This window comes from Chenopodium album, chromosome 4 (genome assembly GCF_948465745.1).
Source record: "Chenopodium album chromosome 4, dcCheAlbu1.1, whole genome shotgun sequence".
NCBI classification, from domain to species: domain Eukaryota; kingdom Viridiplantae; phylum Streptophyta; class Magnoliopsida; order Caryophyllales; family Amaranthaceae; genus Chenopodium; species Chenopodium album.
The window spans coordinates 3,921,715-3,936,200 of record NC_137837.1 but is presented as its reverse complement, the minus strand read 5'-3'; the positions used below and the strand labels follow the sequence as shown (position 1 = coordinate 3,936,200).

At 34.2% G+C, this 14,486-nt stretch overlaps 1 protein-coding gene across 1 annotated transcript; it reads left to right on the top strand.

Moving 5' to 3' along the window:
- Nucleotides 1-2,361: 2,361 nt before the first annotated feature.
- Nucleotides 2,362-14,336, top strand: LOC145626378 (sterol 3-beta-glucosyltransferase UGT80A2-like). Its single transcript, XM_081678801.1, has 14 exons — nucleotides 2,362-2,783; nucleotides 4,077-4,231; nucleotides 4,717-4,959; nucleotides 6,458-6,569; nucleotides 7,735-7,905; nucleotides 9,169-9,232; nucleotides 9,652-9,709; nucleotides 9,811-9,988; nucleotides 11,325-11,455; nucleotides 12,013-12,115; nucleotides 12,632-12,708; nucleotides 12,932-12,979; nucleotides 13,064-13,213; nucleotides 13,894-14,336. The coding sequence occupies exons 1-14, from the start codon at nucleotides 2,546-2,548 to the stop codon at nucleotides 14,071-14,073; spliced, it is 1,908 nt and encodes a 635-aa protein (XP_081534927.1). The 5' UTR covers nucleotides 2,362-2,545; the 3' UTR covers nucleotides 14,074-14,336.
- The last annotated feature ends 150 nt before the right edge of the window (nucleotides 14,337-14,486 follow it).

Below are 14,486 nucleotides of genomic sequence, written 5' to 3'. Positions count from 1 at the left end.
AATTTCCTTCTCTTATAAAATATTCAGTTCAATTCAGTTCAGCTCAGTTCAGTTCAGCTCCTAATTTCCTTCTCTTATAAAATATTCAGTTCAGTTCAGTTCAATTCAGCTCCTAATTTCCTTCTCTTATAAAATATTCAGTTTAGTTCAGTTCAGCTGAGTTCAGTCAATGAGAACAGGTCCTAAGTTCAAACTAGTTCAAATATAATAGTCTATTGAAACTGATATCACTCCAGAAATGTTCTATTCACGTACAAGAATTTATTATGTGAATTAAGAATTGTTTATAAAATGTGGCTTAGTGTGGCATGGCTTTCAAGTTTGACTAGTTACTATAATTATTTAAATTTTTTCTTTTTGTAGATATATTTGTGTGCTAAATTATAAGACAAAATGGACATAACTTGAGTGGTTAGATTAGTCAAATGTATTTTGTTAGATTAGTTAAATGAGATTTTGCTAAGATCCTGGAAAATTATACTTGTATAAGAAGACATGGTCTTTGTTTTTAATATATATATTCTAGTTTTGATTAAGATAAGCACTACGTGCATTTAGTTGAATTTTTCTATGAAATTATACAAGCCTACTATATTATCATATTGATTATTGAATAGAGGCATAGTTTTTTTTTAACTAGCTCACATACTGTACCATCAACATCTCAATGATTAATTGAAGGCCAAAATCACAACATTTGCAAGCCACTTGACCCTTTTTGCACTTTTGAAAACTTAATTACAACTTTTTAAACTATGGGGTCATATGGTTGACCTTTTTCATACAATGTACTATTTTGTAAATTAATTTCGTAGAATGACTAATTGACTAGTAAGCAATTTTTTCAATGTTGCGTTAAACTTTATATGTTTTTAGTTTTTACCAATCAAACAATTATACTTTCATTTTAAAATATCTGTTCTTTCATAAATTTGTTTCTAATAAGGTGAAATAATAAAAGAAAAAATTCCTAAAATTTAATTGTTATTTGCTATATAAATAATTGTAAATAATTATTAAAATATCTTTTGTCACTCTGTATATAATCTATTGTAATTGATATATATTATATACTCCAGCTAGAGGTGTTATCACACCCGACCCGATCCAATTCGAAACCGACTTGAAAAATATCCGATTCAGATTGGACTCACGTGGACATTATAATTTAGCATGACTCAACATTAAAAATTATCCCAACCTGACCCGACCCGACCTCATCAAACCCAATCCGATCATCCGAATTGACACCTCTACGACCCTGTTCTTTTGCGCTTCTGAACAGAGCAGAAGATTTCAGCAGAGCATAGCAAATTGAAGCTCAGATCAGATAAAGTATTATTTATAAGTAGAGTAGAGTAGAGTAGAGTAGAGCAGAGCAGAACATGACTTAATAGAACAGGACAACTATAAAGAACGGGGTCTAACTCAAGCAATGTCCAATAGAATCTTAGCTAATTTAAAATGGTATTTGGAGTTGATAATAATTGTTATTCCTTCTTTATTGTAAATGACAAGCCAACTCCTTTTGAAGTCACTTTAATTTCCAAATTCTACATCATTCTTCCCCTCAAATGTTGCTTTTTGCTTCTCCTTTAGTTTAAACCAATGGAGCACTGCATCATGGCCTCATGAGCTCGCAAATCGCAAAAAAGAACGCGGGAATAATGCTGATCGATCATCTTTACAACCATTCAAATATTCCTTAGCCTACAAAGTGTCAAATTCTATAAGTTGTAAGCTTGAACTTCAATGTAGAGTTTGTAGCTTGTTCAAAAAAAATAAAATAAAATAAAATTTATGACTTATAATCTGATGAGAATAGGGCCTAAGAATATTTAAAACTCAACAAAAAAAAAAGAAAGAAAAAGGTTCAATCATTTGACAATGAAAAAAGTAGAGATGTTTATCGGTTCAAACTAGATGGAGGATGTAAATTTATATTTCAAGACATGAAACTATGCTAGTTATGCAAAAAGTAACAAAATACTCTATGCTTATTCCGTTACAAATAATTTAACCTATTGCACCGAGAAATTAATTAAAACACTAATGCGTCCTAACAGATTGCATTTTACCTTCTATTTTAACACATTTTGATACAAAAATCTTACACAATGTTAACATATCGTTTTAAAATTTATTCAATTCAATTAAATTGTCTTAAAATATATCGATCAAAGTATAACATTGTAAAACCAACAAAAATTATAACGCATTCGGACCAATCAAAACCGATTTTTGAACACGTCTACTTATAACAGGGAATCCCCCGTACTCCTAGTATAAAAAAGGAAGAAGTAAAAATTCAAAAAAAATTGATTATATTCCCCTGAACGTGTCCTTTTACAGATACCCAAACGGACAACCAAACCAAACCTCTTTTTCCCTACTTTCTCTCTCCTATTTTTTCTGTTGGTTGAACAAACCTCCATAATGCTTCAACTTTCTGTCTAACTCACATTTAAAACCGTCATTCTTCATCTTCCTCCATTTCTTCTCACTCTTTCCCGCATTTGTCCATTTCTAGGGTTTCACAATTTTAATGGCGAATCATCCTGAGAAGCATCATCGAAGCATTTCGATGAGTTCTGGTGATAATTCTGTTGATGTCGTCGATGATTGTCACTTGAATCATAGATTTTCTGACGTTGTTATTGATGGAAATGGCGGAGGTGTTGATGATCATGGTGATGAGAGTAATGGCGGTAGAGTTGCCTCTTCTGAAGAGGTTAGCAGGGGAAGTTCTTCTGGTTCGGGTTCCGGTTCCGGTTCTGGTTCTGGTGTGTTTCTGATTTGGTATAATTGTTGTTTGAATTTGTTATGGTTATTATGTTTGTGATGCTAATTCATTGAGTTTAGAAAAATTGGTGCATTAAAAATTTGCAACTCATTGTTTGAATTATGGTTGTAATTTGGCTTGGTTGTTTGATACTTTGATGGTCATTTTTTGGGATTTGGGTTGAGTTTAGGAGATTTGATTGTCTTAGCTAGATAAACATGTGATGACAAAAGTTAGAATAAGATCAAGACCAATTCTAAAGTGGACTAATTGGCCATAAATATAAATCTTAAAATTGTGTGGCATATCTGTTGCTTAGAATTTAGTATTATACATAGGGCAGTTAATTTAATGTTTTTGGTCAATGTGCTTAAATAACAATGTTGGAGGGGAGGTGAGGCCGCAAGGGGAAGGATAAGGAAATAAAATTTGTTATATACGACCGGGTGTACCGTACACCCAACTAACCTAAGGTTAGTTTTTGCTCTTTATTTGATTTGATGATAAAATGAAAAAGAAATATAATCATTAAAATGAGAACAAATACTCATGGGTGTACCGTACATCCGGGTGTATATAATAACCTCTCGGCATAAGGTAAAGGAAAAGGAAAAGGGAGTAAAATAGAGAAGTAGTTTTGCATTTTCCTCCAACTATTTTAACTTGGGAGAATTTTTTCACAGAAAGGAAATATAATATAGTTGTCCCGTTTGTTACTTTTCGCAAATTCATACCAAGACAACAATAAATGGATCCATCATTTTCCCATCCCCTTCCTTTTTCCATCAAATCTTATCATTCAAGTGCTGTGTAAAATTGTGAATGTAGTTTTGCATTTTCCTTTAAATCTTTTAACTTTGGGAGAATGTTTCACAATCAGATCATGCGCAGTGTACTCACATACACATTGTTTGGACCATGTAATCGTGTGCTCTAGATAACATTTCACAGCATACTCATGCTCTTATCATGTGCTGTGAGTTACCTCTGTAATTAATGGGCTCTAGGGTGTAAAAATATAAGTATAGGCGCACACTCACAGATTCACTACATTGTCTTTGGCCTGATTACTTATAAGAAGGGTGTAAATGTTTCTAAAAAGGTCCAGGATCAATGTATAAGATGGTTATAGTTATATGGAGTTTGAGCACAGCCATTGTGAATGCAGACTTATCATGAATTCACCTAGTTTTGCATTAAGGCTTCAAGGCCATTTTTGTAAGAGTTTCAAAATTTCCATGTTGGTTTAAATTATATTTCTAAGTATATACGTGTGTTTTTTTTTTTTTTGAAGGGGTCACTAGTGGGAGTTGCTCTAATGGAAACAATAGTTTTCGGGAATCTTCAACTTCTAATCATCTTGTGAAAGCTGGAGAGTCCAAGCGACATAATCCACTCAGTAAATTAGCTGCAAAACTTTTTGATGAAACAGTACCCCTGAAGAAGAAGGTTAGTTTTTTTTTCCTCCATGTGTATATCATTTTACATTGTCTTTTTTGCCTGTTATTGGTGGCTATGTGTAATATTTTATAGTAATAGGTGCATTTTCCCTGTTTCATATCTCATTCCTTTCTCTTGAAATCCTAAGGTGCTTGTTTCTTGACATTTGAAAGTGTTGGTCTTTACTTTTTAGCTTCCCATAAAGCAATTTTATTCTCAAATTTTATTACTACTCATAAGGTCATAATCTATCTGCTTTATAAGATCTACGTGCTGTCATGGGCTCTTCTTCATTAGCCCTCTATCCTCATGTTTTTCTTTTTAATCTTTAAATGAGCAGTATGAGCAGAGAGTCATGAAAACATCAATGAAAATGTATTCTCAATGTCAGAACCATTATTTGCTTGTATTAATTTTCACTTAAATCTCTTTAGCCCCATTGTCCTCAAATTAGATTTTTTTGGCTTTCAATTGAGCATGCTTTTAATTTTCAGCTCAAGTGGCTGAACCGGCTTGCAACTGTTAAAAACGACGGAACTGTACAATTTGAGGTACCCGGAGATATTAAAACATCAAACCTTGATTTGGGAACTGGTGTGGCTTCTAGTGCAAGCGCAGAAGAGGATCAAATGGAATCACCGGAAATTTATGATTTGCCACCTAAGCAAATTGTGATGCTAATTGTTGGAACCAGAGGAGACGTGCAACCCTTTGTTGCCATTGGGAAGCGTTTGCAGGTATGATTTACATTTTATATATATGCTTTCATTTGCAGGCAAATATTATTATCGTTTTTATTTGCTTTGAAATAAAGAGTGTCTGACCTACACAGGACTGAGTTATAAGGCTATTTTAAATTTTATGCTTTTTAAACAAACTGTGTTGTATATGTGATAGATTGAGGGCTTGGTTTTTGTGACTACGTACATGGGTGGGTAGTACGGTAAGTCGGTAACACCATGTTGGTGTCTTTTTTAGCATACTGGTTCATCACGTTACTTTAAAAAATATTAGAGTTGCTTTTGAGTTTTTTTTTTCTCTCCCTGTAACTTCTCTTGGAAATTTAAAGCCACATTTATACCTTGGTTCTGGTCGGTATATTATGCAGCTGCACTTCTTCTTGGTGCCTGTGCAGTTCCACATAGAGAGGTTTAAGATGCACTTGCCCCAAGCATATTTGTGTAAGCAAGGTTATGAAGACTTCCCTATTTTTTTCTTTCCTGACTTTGAAAGTCGCTAAGTCTTGTTTTATTTTTATGCTGACTCTGGAATGATTTTTTTATTTATTTTTAGAGCCTGATTATCAGTATCTTAAGAACCTATATGCCTGGCCTTATTACATATTTCTTAGAAGTTTTTTGAAATCTGTTGGAACTTTTATATTCCTTTCATGTACTTTTGCATGCTGCTTTCTATTTGTCCATGATGCACACTTAGGGTTTAAAACAATGTCCAGGATATGTATAATGATCCAATTTTACCGCACAATATGATTTTGATGAAAAAATCTGGTCTCTTAAGCATTATATGGAGTATTTTGTTTTAACACTATGGCCCTGTTTGGGAGAAAGCTGAAAGTTGAAAGCTGAAGCTGATTGAGTTAGCTGATTTTGACTAGCTGATTTTATTAATTGATTTGACTAACTTATTGTATTAACTGATTTATATAAAAGTGTTTGGTAAATAGCTGATAGCTTAAAGGTGATTGAGTATGTGAAATGACCAATAAGCTAATTGTGGGGTAGGTAGTTTAGATAAGATTTTAAATTAAATGAGGATATAAGTGTCATTTCACAATAATTAATGAATAAGCTAATTGAAAAAGCTCCTAAAATGAGCTTTTTCAAAAAGAGCTTATTTAGTGGAATAAGCTCTTTCAATAAGCCTACTACCAAACACTTGTATTAGCTTGTTTGACTAATCAATCATCTAAAGTTAGTCAAATAAGCTAATATACCCCCAATAAGCTTACTACCAAACAGGGCCTATAAGTTAACTTACCAGCTTCTTCAGGCTTATAGCCACTGGACCATTGACTTTTCATTAGTGACGTTTTCTATTTTGCCTTTTCCTTTCTTGCTATTTTTCTCTATTTTGGCGTCTACTCCTTCTTTTGTTTATGATTGTGCATTCCGTTTTAAGGCTCCCATGTAATTTTTACTTGATATTATTAATTTACTGCTAGATTCTATTTGTCTGTTTAATACTGCCTATTCATTTTGTGTTTTTATTCAGGAATATGGCCACAGGGTCAGATTAGCAACTCACCGGAACTTCAAAGATTTTGTCTTGGCTTCTGGCTTGGAGTTCTATCCTTTAGGAGGAGACCCTAAAGTTCTTGCTGGATGTAAGTTTCCTGAAAGATTGCTCTGAGACTTCGTTAATGGGTTCTCGTGTATTTAGATGTTAAAGTTAGCAGAAGTTTTGAAGAATCATGCTTTCATTTATCACTTCTAATCTGTATGTCTGAAAGTTGTACTTCTTTACACTGAAGTTTTGAACAGGATTGTTTATAAACTTATAGGGATTGTATTTCTTATACCACTGCCATTTTGCGCTGACAAATTGACAATGATAACTATTTTGCACTTTGCGGTTTTGAAAAAATCTCAACCTGGATTTGTTAAACATGGTACACAATCAGTTGCTTCATCAATAAGTGGATAGTATTTTTTTAAAAAAATATTTATTGTGAAGTTGTTTGATTTGATAATTTATGATGTTAGTGCTTGTCAAGAAAAATTGGTGAAAAGATTCAGTGTTAGTAAATTATTTCAGCTTCAGATTGCAGAATACTATTTTACTGATGGACTCATTGACATGGGCTGTACTTATTGTTTGTTGTAACTTGAGCTAGCAAGTCAGTCAATTCTCTTCACAATAAAGGCTGCATATATTCCCCAATTTCCACCAGTAATCATGAACTGAAATATGGAATGATACTGTGAATGTGGTACATTTGGCCTAATATAATAAAACTAAACTGCAAATTGCTTACCTGTACCTAATTTTAGAATGGTGAATTTTGTGACATTGTTACAGGAGGTTACATTTGTCTGACCTCCATGCCCCTGCTTTAGATGGGAGCCTTGCTATACTGTTGTAGGCACTGAATTGCAGTTTGCCTGCTTGATTCCTTATTTTATTCATTTATATGGGGAGTTGGGGAAGAGATGGGTTGTTTTAATCTTGTATCTGCCAATAAATTTATATTTAGATTGTTATTTACCCATACATTCTTTAGTACTACCTCCGTTTCACATTATGCGCAACAATTGAATTTTTTAAATTGCACAAAAAATACCCAATTGCTGCACATAATATGAAATGGAGGTAGTTACTAACTTTAAGTAGGTTATCTTGGAATTGACTCATTATCCTTCAGTGCGTGTCTTTGACTGATTGGACTGTAGTGCAAAATTGTTCGGATGCTATCCACTTTTCCTTTTCTTGCTTTACTTTCTTTCTTTAAATGCGTTTTTATTAACAATAAATTTGTAGCATTTATGCAGACATGGTGAAAAACAAGGGTTTCTTGCCTTCAGAACCTTCAGAGATACCTATTCAGAGGAATCAGATGAGAGATATTATATTCTCTTTGTTACCTGCTTGCAAGGAACCTGATCCTATATCTCATGTTCCATTTACTGTTGATGCAATAATTGCGAATCCTCCAGCATATGGTTAGAAAATATTTCTTTTTTCTCCTTTGAAACTGTTGGCTGATTTGGCTAATACTTGAATGGCTGGACCGTTTTCTGGGAAGAGCTGTATCCTTAATTTGTTAAACAATAGCATGTACCTGCTCTCATTTTTCACTCTCTGTTTGTGGTTATTTAGGCTTAACAAGAAGAAATATAATCTTTCTCGCATGGAATTAGCGATAGGCAGGGTCTTGAGTGATCAATGAGTATTTATCCTTATCCCTCGCCAGGTTACTTTGCTAGAAATCTGTTTCTGATTAATACTTTTTGATAAAGGATAGCTTTATTGGAATAGCTCGTAGCTCGACTCTCTAATTATGGGCAGTGATTGCTAGTGATTGGAGTAACTTGGGTAGTTGGGTTAGAATTGTAATTGCCACCCCAATCTTTGGTTATGATACGGTCTTAGTATAAAATAATGTTGGAACATTTTAAGTCAAAGCTGAAGGTGAAAGCTGGGGCCAACTTTTTGAAACCGCGTCAAATTTACGTTGACTTTTATGAAGACTACCCATGGTTGAATACACCTCCAAAAGGTCTTGAGCTTGCCTCTTAGTCACCACCAAATTCTCCATGTCTAGTTGCGGCAGGTAGTTTGATACTTGCTATCTATAATGGTGTTATATCCTATTTTGAGTACAATCCAAATATTTCTGGATCTGCCTTGGAGTTATAACAGAATCTTTAAAGTTTACAAATTTGAAGTGAGATAGTGCCCATGCAATCTGGTGGGTTCATGTTTTTATAGGGGAAGACAAGGAACAATTCTTTGTTTGATGTTAATGTTGCTTCCCTTAAGAGAGGAGTCAGAGTGCTTGCATATCAAGTAATTTAGTAAGGATGCTCTGTTTCCGTGCCAGTTTCAAGCATTATTTTTAGTTTAGAAGGTTATCTTATGTAGAGGCTTTTGATTTTACTGCAGATTAAGTTAAGGTAAGCAATAGTTTTGCTCATTATTTTACCATACGATTTATCTTAGACCTAGTAAAAGCCTTATAATTAACTGAAAACATAATTCAGTTAAGTTCAGGTTTTATTTTGTATATTGAGGGAAAGGAGCAGAGAAATACAAAGCAGCAGTACTTCTAATTGTATGTGTAGATCAGTGTATTGTTTTATTTTTTTTTATTATATATATATATATGTTTAAGTGTTATAATTTGAAGTTATTTGCAGATAATACTGTTTCAAACATCTTTTGCTTTGCTTAAGATTGGTCCTCATTCTTAAGTTTTGTTTCAGGACATACACATGTTGCCGAGGCACTGAAAGTACCAATTCACATATTCTTTACAATGCCTTGGACGTAAGTAACCTTTATGCTGGTTTTAATTAACATGCAGCAGCTAAAATCTTGTCAGTTTCTCCACTATATTTATAAGTTAATGTATCTGGCTTTTATGTTGCCCATTGCCCTGAAGTGACTCATTTTGATTTTTTAAAATTTTGTTTCCACTATCTCAATGACCAAAAGATCATACAGACAGCTCATAAGTTTTGTTTGCTTTATCTGTGACCTGATATATTATGATAGATCTCTAATTTCATAGGAATTTTGAGTACAATTGTTGTTATAGACTTTAATCTTTAAAATTGGATAAAGTACCTTTACCATGATAGGTGTGATATTGCTCTTGTGTCCTGATTTTGGATGCATGAATGGGACTTCTGTACCAAAACTCAAAAATGTCAAATTAAGGGTGCTTGGTGGCTCATTTGTTGCAGGCCCACTAGTGAGTTTCCACATCCCCTGTCACGGGTTAAGCAATCGGTTGCGTATAGAGTAAGTTACGCTTTCCTCAACACTCTGTAATGCCAGTTGTTAATAGAAATACTCTGTGTATATGGTTGTCCATTCATCTAAATGTCAGCATATGCTTGCAGCTCTCTTACCAAGTTGTTGATGCATTGATTTGGCTTGGAATACGGGACATGATAAATGAATTCAGGAAGAAAAAGCTGAAATTGAGACCTGTAACATACTTAAAACCTTCATATAGTGCTCCTCCTGATACCCCCTATGGATATATTTGGAGCCCTCACCTTGTTCCCAAACCTAAAGGTAAGTGATTTATGTTTCCAGTACTCCAAAATTTTTATTCTGGATTCATTGGTTGTGCCCTTAAAAAATGATTTTTTTTTTGTTTTGGTTTGATTGCTACATTTTAAAAATTGGTTTTATGGTCTGTTACAAAGATATGTTAATCAATACTCTATCCATCCATAATTTCTTTTCACATTTAGGTTCGGCAAATAGAGTAGTCAATGTTTAAAAAGGCTTGAAGGGGAACTGAGGTAATTGAAATCCTTCTGCGCCTCTTTGAAATCGCCTCACCTAGGCCAGTGAAAGCACTTGACCTGTATTACCTTGTGTCTCAAGACTCTCAATTACAGGATACATTTACCTTGTGTCTCAAGACTCTCAATTACAGGATACATTTGCTGTTGCCTTTTGTTTTATTTAGTTATTTACTTTTAATATACGGAGTATTAATTATAAGATTAGTAAATTAAGTAGAAGCAAAGAAAATTTGAAAGCAAAATACAGAGTACAAGATTTGGAAGTGAATTGAGAGAGACAAGGTTGATATGACAGAGAGAAGAGTCAGAAATATTTTTTAAGTGGTTTTCTAACTTGTACTCTTATGGATGTGAAGGAATTTTTGGGACTACCCCAATCAAGTGGAAAAAAAAAAAAAAAAAAAAAAAATTAAGGGAGAGGGAGTATAGTACATTTGCTTTCTTTTTGATATGCTATTCCTTTTATTGTATTAACTAATCCAGTGGGAGAGTTTCTTCACCAAGTTTGGTGTTTTGGGTTTGTGTCTCATCTTCCTTTTTGAAACAAAGGAAACTAATTTCTTGGTCAGTTGCTCGGTTCCTGGAGAAATAAATATGTTGCCTCGTCCCTTTTTTTTTTTTTTTTTTTTTTTTTTTTTTTTTTTTTTTTTTTTTCCTATTTGAAAACTGGTTGTTTCCATTTATTATGTGCATTTCCTTCCATTAGCTGACAACTATATGCACTGTTACCTAATTTAATTTGTGGCCTTTTCCCCATTCTTCTTCTACTGGATGTATTCTTTTATTCAGGCGTCTCCCTTACATTAACTGATGACTCTTTTTACTGTTACCTATTTAAGTATTTATTAATTATTGGCAAAATCTGGACCTACAGGAGAATGATGTATGCACTTGAATTCTGACTTGCCTTTTTTTTTTTTTTTTACACAAATGTATGTCTGAATTTTCTACCGGCATGTATCTTCATATTTATCAATGGGGTCCTATTGAACACTCCTTCGTGAGAGTTCTGTCTAATGTGTAATAGGTAATGTTATATTAGGGCAATTTTCTTACACCTTTATTGTTTGTAATGTTTATGCCTTATCATCTTGCAGATTGGGGACCCAAAATTGACGTAGTTGGTTTCTGTTTCCTTGACCTGGCTTCAAATTACAAACCTCCAGAAGATCTTGTTGAATGGCTTGAAAAGGGTCAAAAGCCAATATATATTGGATTTGGAAGCCTAGTAAGTATCCTCTTTTGCATCAATACAGGGGAATGTGCTGGATGTTTCTATTTAATTTTTTATGGATTCTGTTGAATGCTTGAACCACAATGTTCGGGTAATTAGTAATAAAGTGTTTTAAATGTCTGTAGGTTGAATTGCAGAATATGATTTGTAAATGTTTTACGGGTCAAATCTCCTTTTAAATATGGGTCAATGCTAAATTAGCTTTTTTGTTGTAGAGGTCACAAAAAATAGTTTTCAGAGACTCAGAGGCATTGGGGTCTCAATCAATCAAAGCCTTAATCCCACAAGTGGGGTCGGCTATATGAACCAAAAGTGATTATTCTATATAGTCATTCACAAAAATCTTCCTCCTCCATCCCTTACGATAAAATACCTCATTCTCATGCAAATCCATCATTTGATGTGACAATGTTCTGTTTGAGATGATAGTTCAGATTTTGTACCTGTGAAAATCTGAATGCGTAGTTTGAGCTCTTTTGAACTGTCTCTTAATTAATCTTGACTATTTGGAATAACGTGGACTGATATGTACGTTGTCTTAACTATGACAGCCTGTCCAAGAACCTGAGAAGATGACTAATATCATTGTACGAGCTCTGGAACTCACTGGACAAAGAGGAATCATCAATAAAGGCTGGGGTGGTCTTGGCAATTGTAAGCTGCTCATGTTATTTCAGTCTTGACTTTTTTTCTTCTAAATATTGTTATTCCCCCTTCTTTCTATTTCAATCTTTTGAGATGTCATGGTGTACTGTTTAGACCTTAGACTTCCCCTTAACAAATCTGTTTACAGTGAAAGAAGAATGTCTAATCTTTAGGGTTGAGGAAATGTTTCTCCCAGATAATGAGGTTCATCTTTATAAACTGTACATATGTGGCAGTATTGGAATTTTTTTGTTCCAGTATTCTCTTTATTTGGTTAGATCAAGTGTCCAATCTCACAATTATTTATGTCTTGACCTTTTGAAATGAAGCAGCTTACGGAGTGTTTTGTTTGTGTTTTTTTTTTGTTTTTTGTTTTTTTTTTTTTTGGGGTGATGTACATATAATTTTTAATTTGCTTAAATTTTAAACCCTAGAGGGGAAAAATCGGACAATAGAGAAATACTAATGAAGGATTGATATTTTGGCTGCCTTTTGATTGTTCTCTGACTAATACCTGCTTTCCAGTGGCAGAACCAAAGGATTTTGTATACCTGTTGGATAACGTTCCTCATGATTGGCTATTTTTGCAATGTGCTGCTGTGGTAAGATTATTCTTGTTATGGATTTTTCAAATACGTGATTGATTATATATATATACACTTCGTATCTAGATTCCAGTGTCACCACATGAGCTCAATTTGGCCTTTTAATGAATTGGAGTTTTACCTTTTTAACTCTCTTTGCTAAAATCATGAGCTGTCATTTTTAGTATTCTGCAGATTATGTTCCTGTCTAACTTAGATTTTTTTTTTCTCACAAATGGAGGTGCATCATGGTGGTGCTGGGACAACTGCTGCTGGTCTTAAAGCTGCGGTAACTGCTCTCATGTTAATCAGCCCTTTTTATTTATTTAAAAAACCTTTTTTCAGTGTCTAACACAAAGATGAATCTTTTCAGTGTCCAACAGCAATCGTGCCATTCTTTGGTGACCAACCCTTTTGGGGAGAACAAGTGCATGCGAAGGGTGTAGGGCCACCACCTGTCCCAATCGAGGAGTTCTCGCTTGAGAAATTGGTTTCTGCAATACGCTTCATGCAGGATCCCATGGTAAATGACTAGCCTCTTTTGTGGATCAAGTTTTTATCTGCTGTCTGTTTTGTCAGAGGATACAAGAGGTTGGGGGATTGCCGATTGTGGATCAAAATGATTTTTGCCTTTGAAGTAAGTAGGAAATCAAAGCAAAGGCTGTTTACTATGCCGATGGTGGACCAAAATGATTCTTTCTTTCATGTTTGAATGCTTTTGAAGTACTTATGAAATCAAAACAAAGGTTATTCCCAAGTAAAGGCAATGGTTTCTAAATTATAAATTGTTTGTCATTAATGACATTATCAAGTAGCCCGTCGGTACATTTTTATTGTACCAACATGAGGTCTATTGGTGTAGATTACATGTTAGTACAATGCTTGGGCACTGGTTATTTGCATGAATGACAAGAGCCAAACTTTCTCATTTTAAGGCCATTTGCAATACTTTTTGAACTTGCCATCTGCAGCCATCTTTTAATGTGCCTGCAGCCATCTTTTGATGTGCCTGCAGCCGTCTTTTAATGTGCCTAACTTGCTGAACTTTCCTAAGTTGTGAAAAAATATGTTACTATATCGCTGACAGCCTGACATGTTTTAAAATTTTGAAGTTTCAAATACTTGTTGCAATATGGGTTGCCGGCTGCCTGGCTTATTGCAATTGTGAAATTGATAGTTGTGTTGTTTCTTTATGAATTGTAGGTTAAACAACGTGCTGTGGAGCTGGCAAAGGCAATGGAAAATGAAGATGGGGTTGCTGGTGCGGTGAATGCCTTTCACAAGCATTTTCCCCGTGATCTCCCTGACCCGGATCATTCAGAACTTCAAAAGCGACATAAATCACATTTATCGATAAGAGGGTGTTTTTTGGGCCAACATTAGGCTGCATGTCCATTTATGCCAGATCGTCTTTTGAGCCATCTATATCTAGGCATGATAACACCTTATTGACTTGACTAACCACCCACCTCACCTGGTCACTGTAATCTTTTTCAACTCAAGAAGCAGTTTTGTTAATACGTTGTTTTTGCAGCAATCAGATCATTGTATTTATGTAAGAGCCTGTTGTTTATGCTGCTGTATGACGATTGTGTTTTAATATGTAATTATTGCTCCAGTAATATCAAAATATTATTATGATCTAATTATTCGTGTGTGTTTTTCTAAATTGTTAAGATTTGTAATGATTATTGACTTGTGACGATCCCCTTTGGATTGCAGTTAAAGGGCAAGTACTTGTTTGCAAATCTCGTGGGGAAGAATTCAGGAAATCTATCATGAAATTTTAAAATTTG

What these genes read in the sequence shown, in the direction of transcription:
- LOC145626378 (XM_081678801.1), top strand. Translation starts at nt 2,546, where the DNA reads ATGGCGAATCATCCTGAGAAGCATCATCGAAGCATTTCGATGAGTTCT. An exon ending in TTTTGCAATGTGCTGCTGTG is followed by an intron (nt 12,709 to 12,931) that starts GTAAGATTATTC and finishes TCACAAATGGAG; the next exon opens with GTGCATCATGGTGGTGCTGG. An exon ending in GCTTCATGCAGGATCCCATG is followed by an intron (nt 13,214 to 13,893) that starts GTAAATGACTAG and finishes TATGAATTGTAG; the next exon opens with GTTAAACAACGTGCTGTGGA.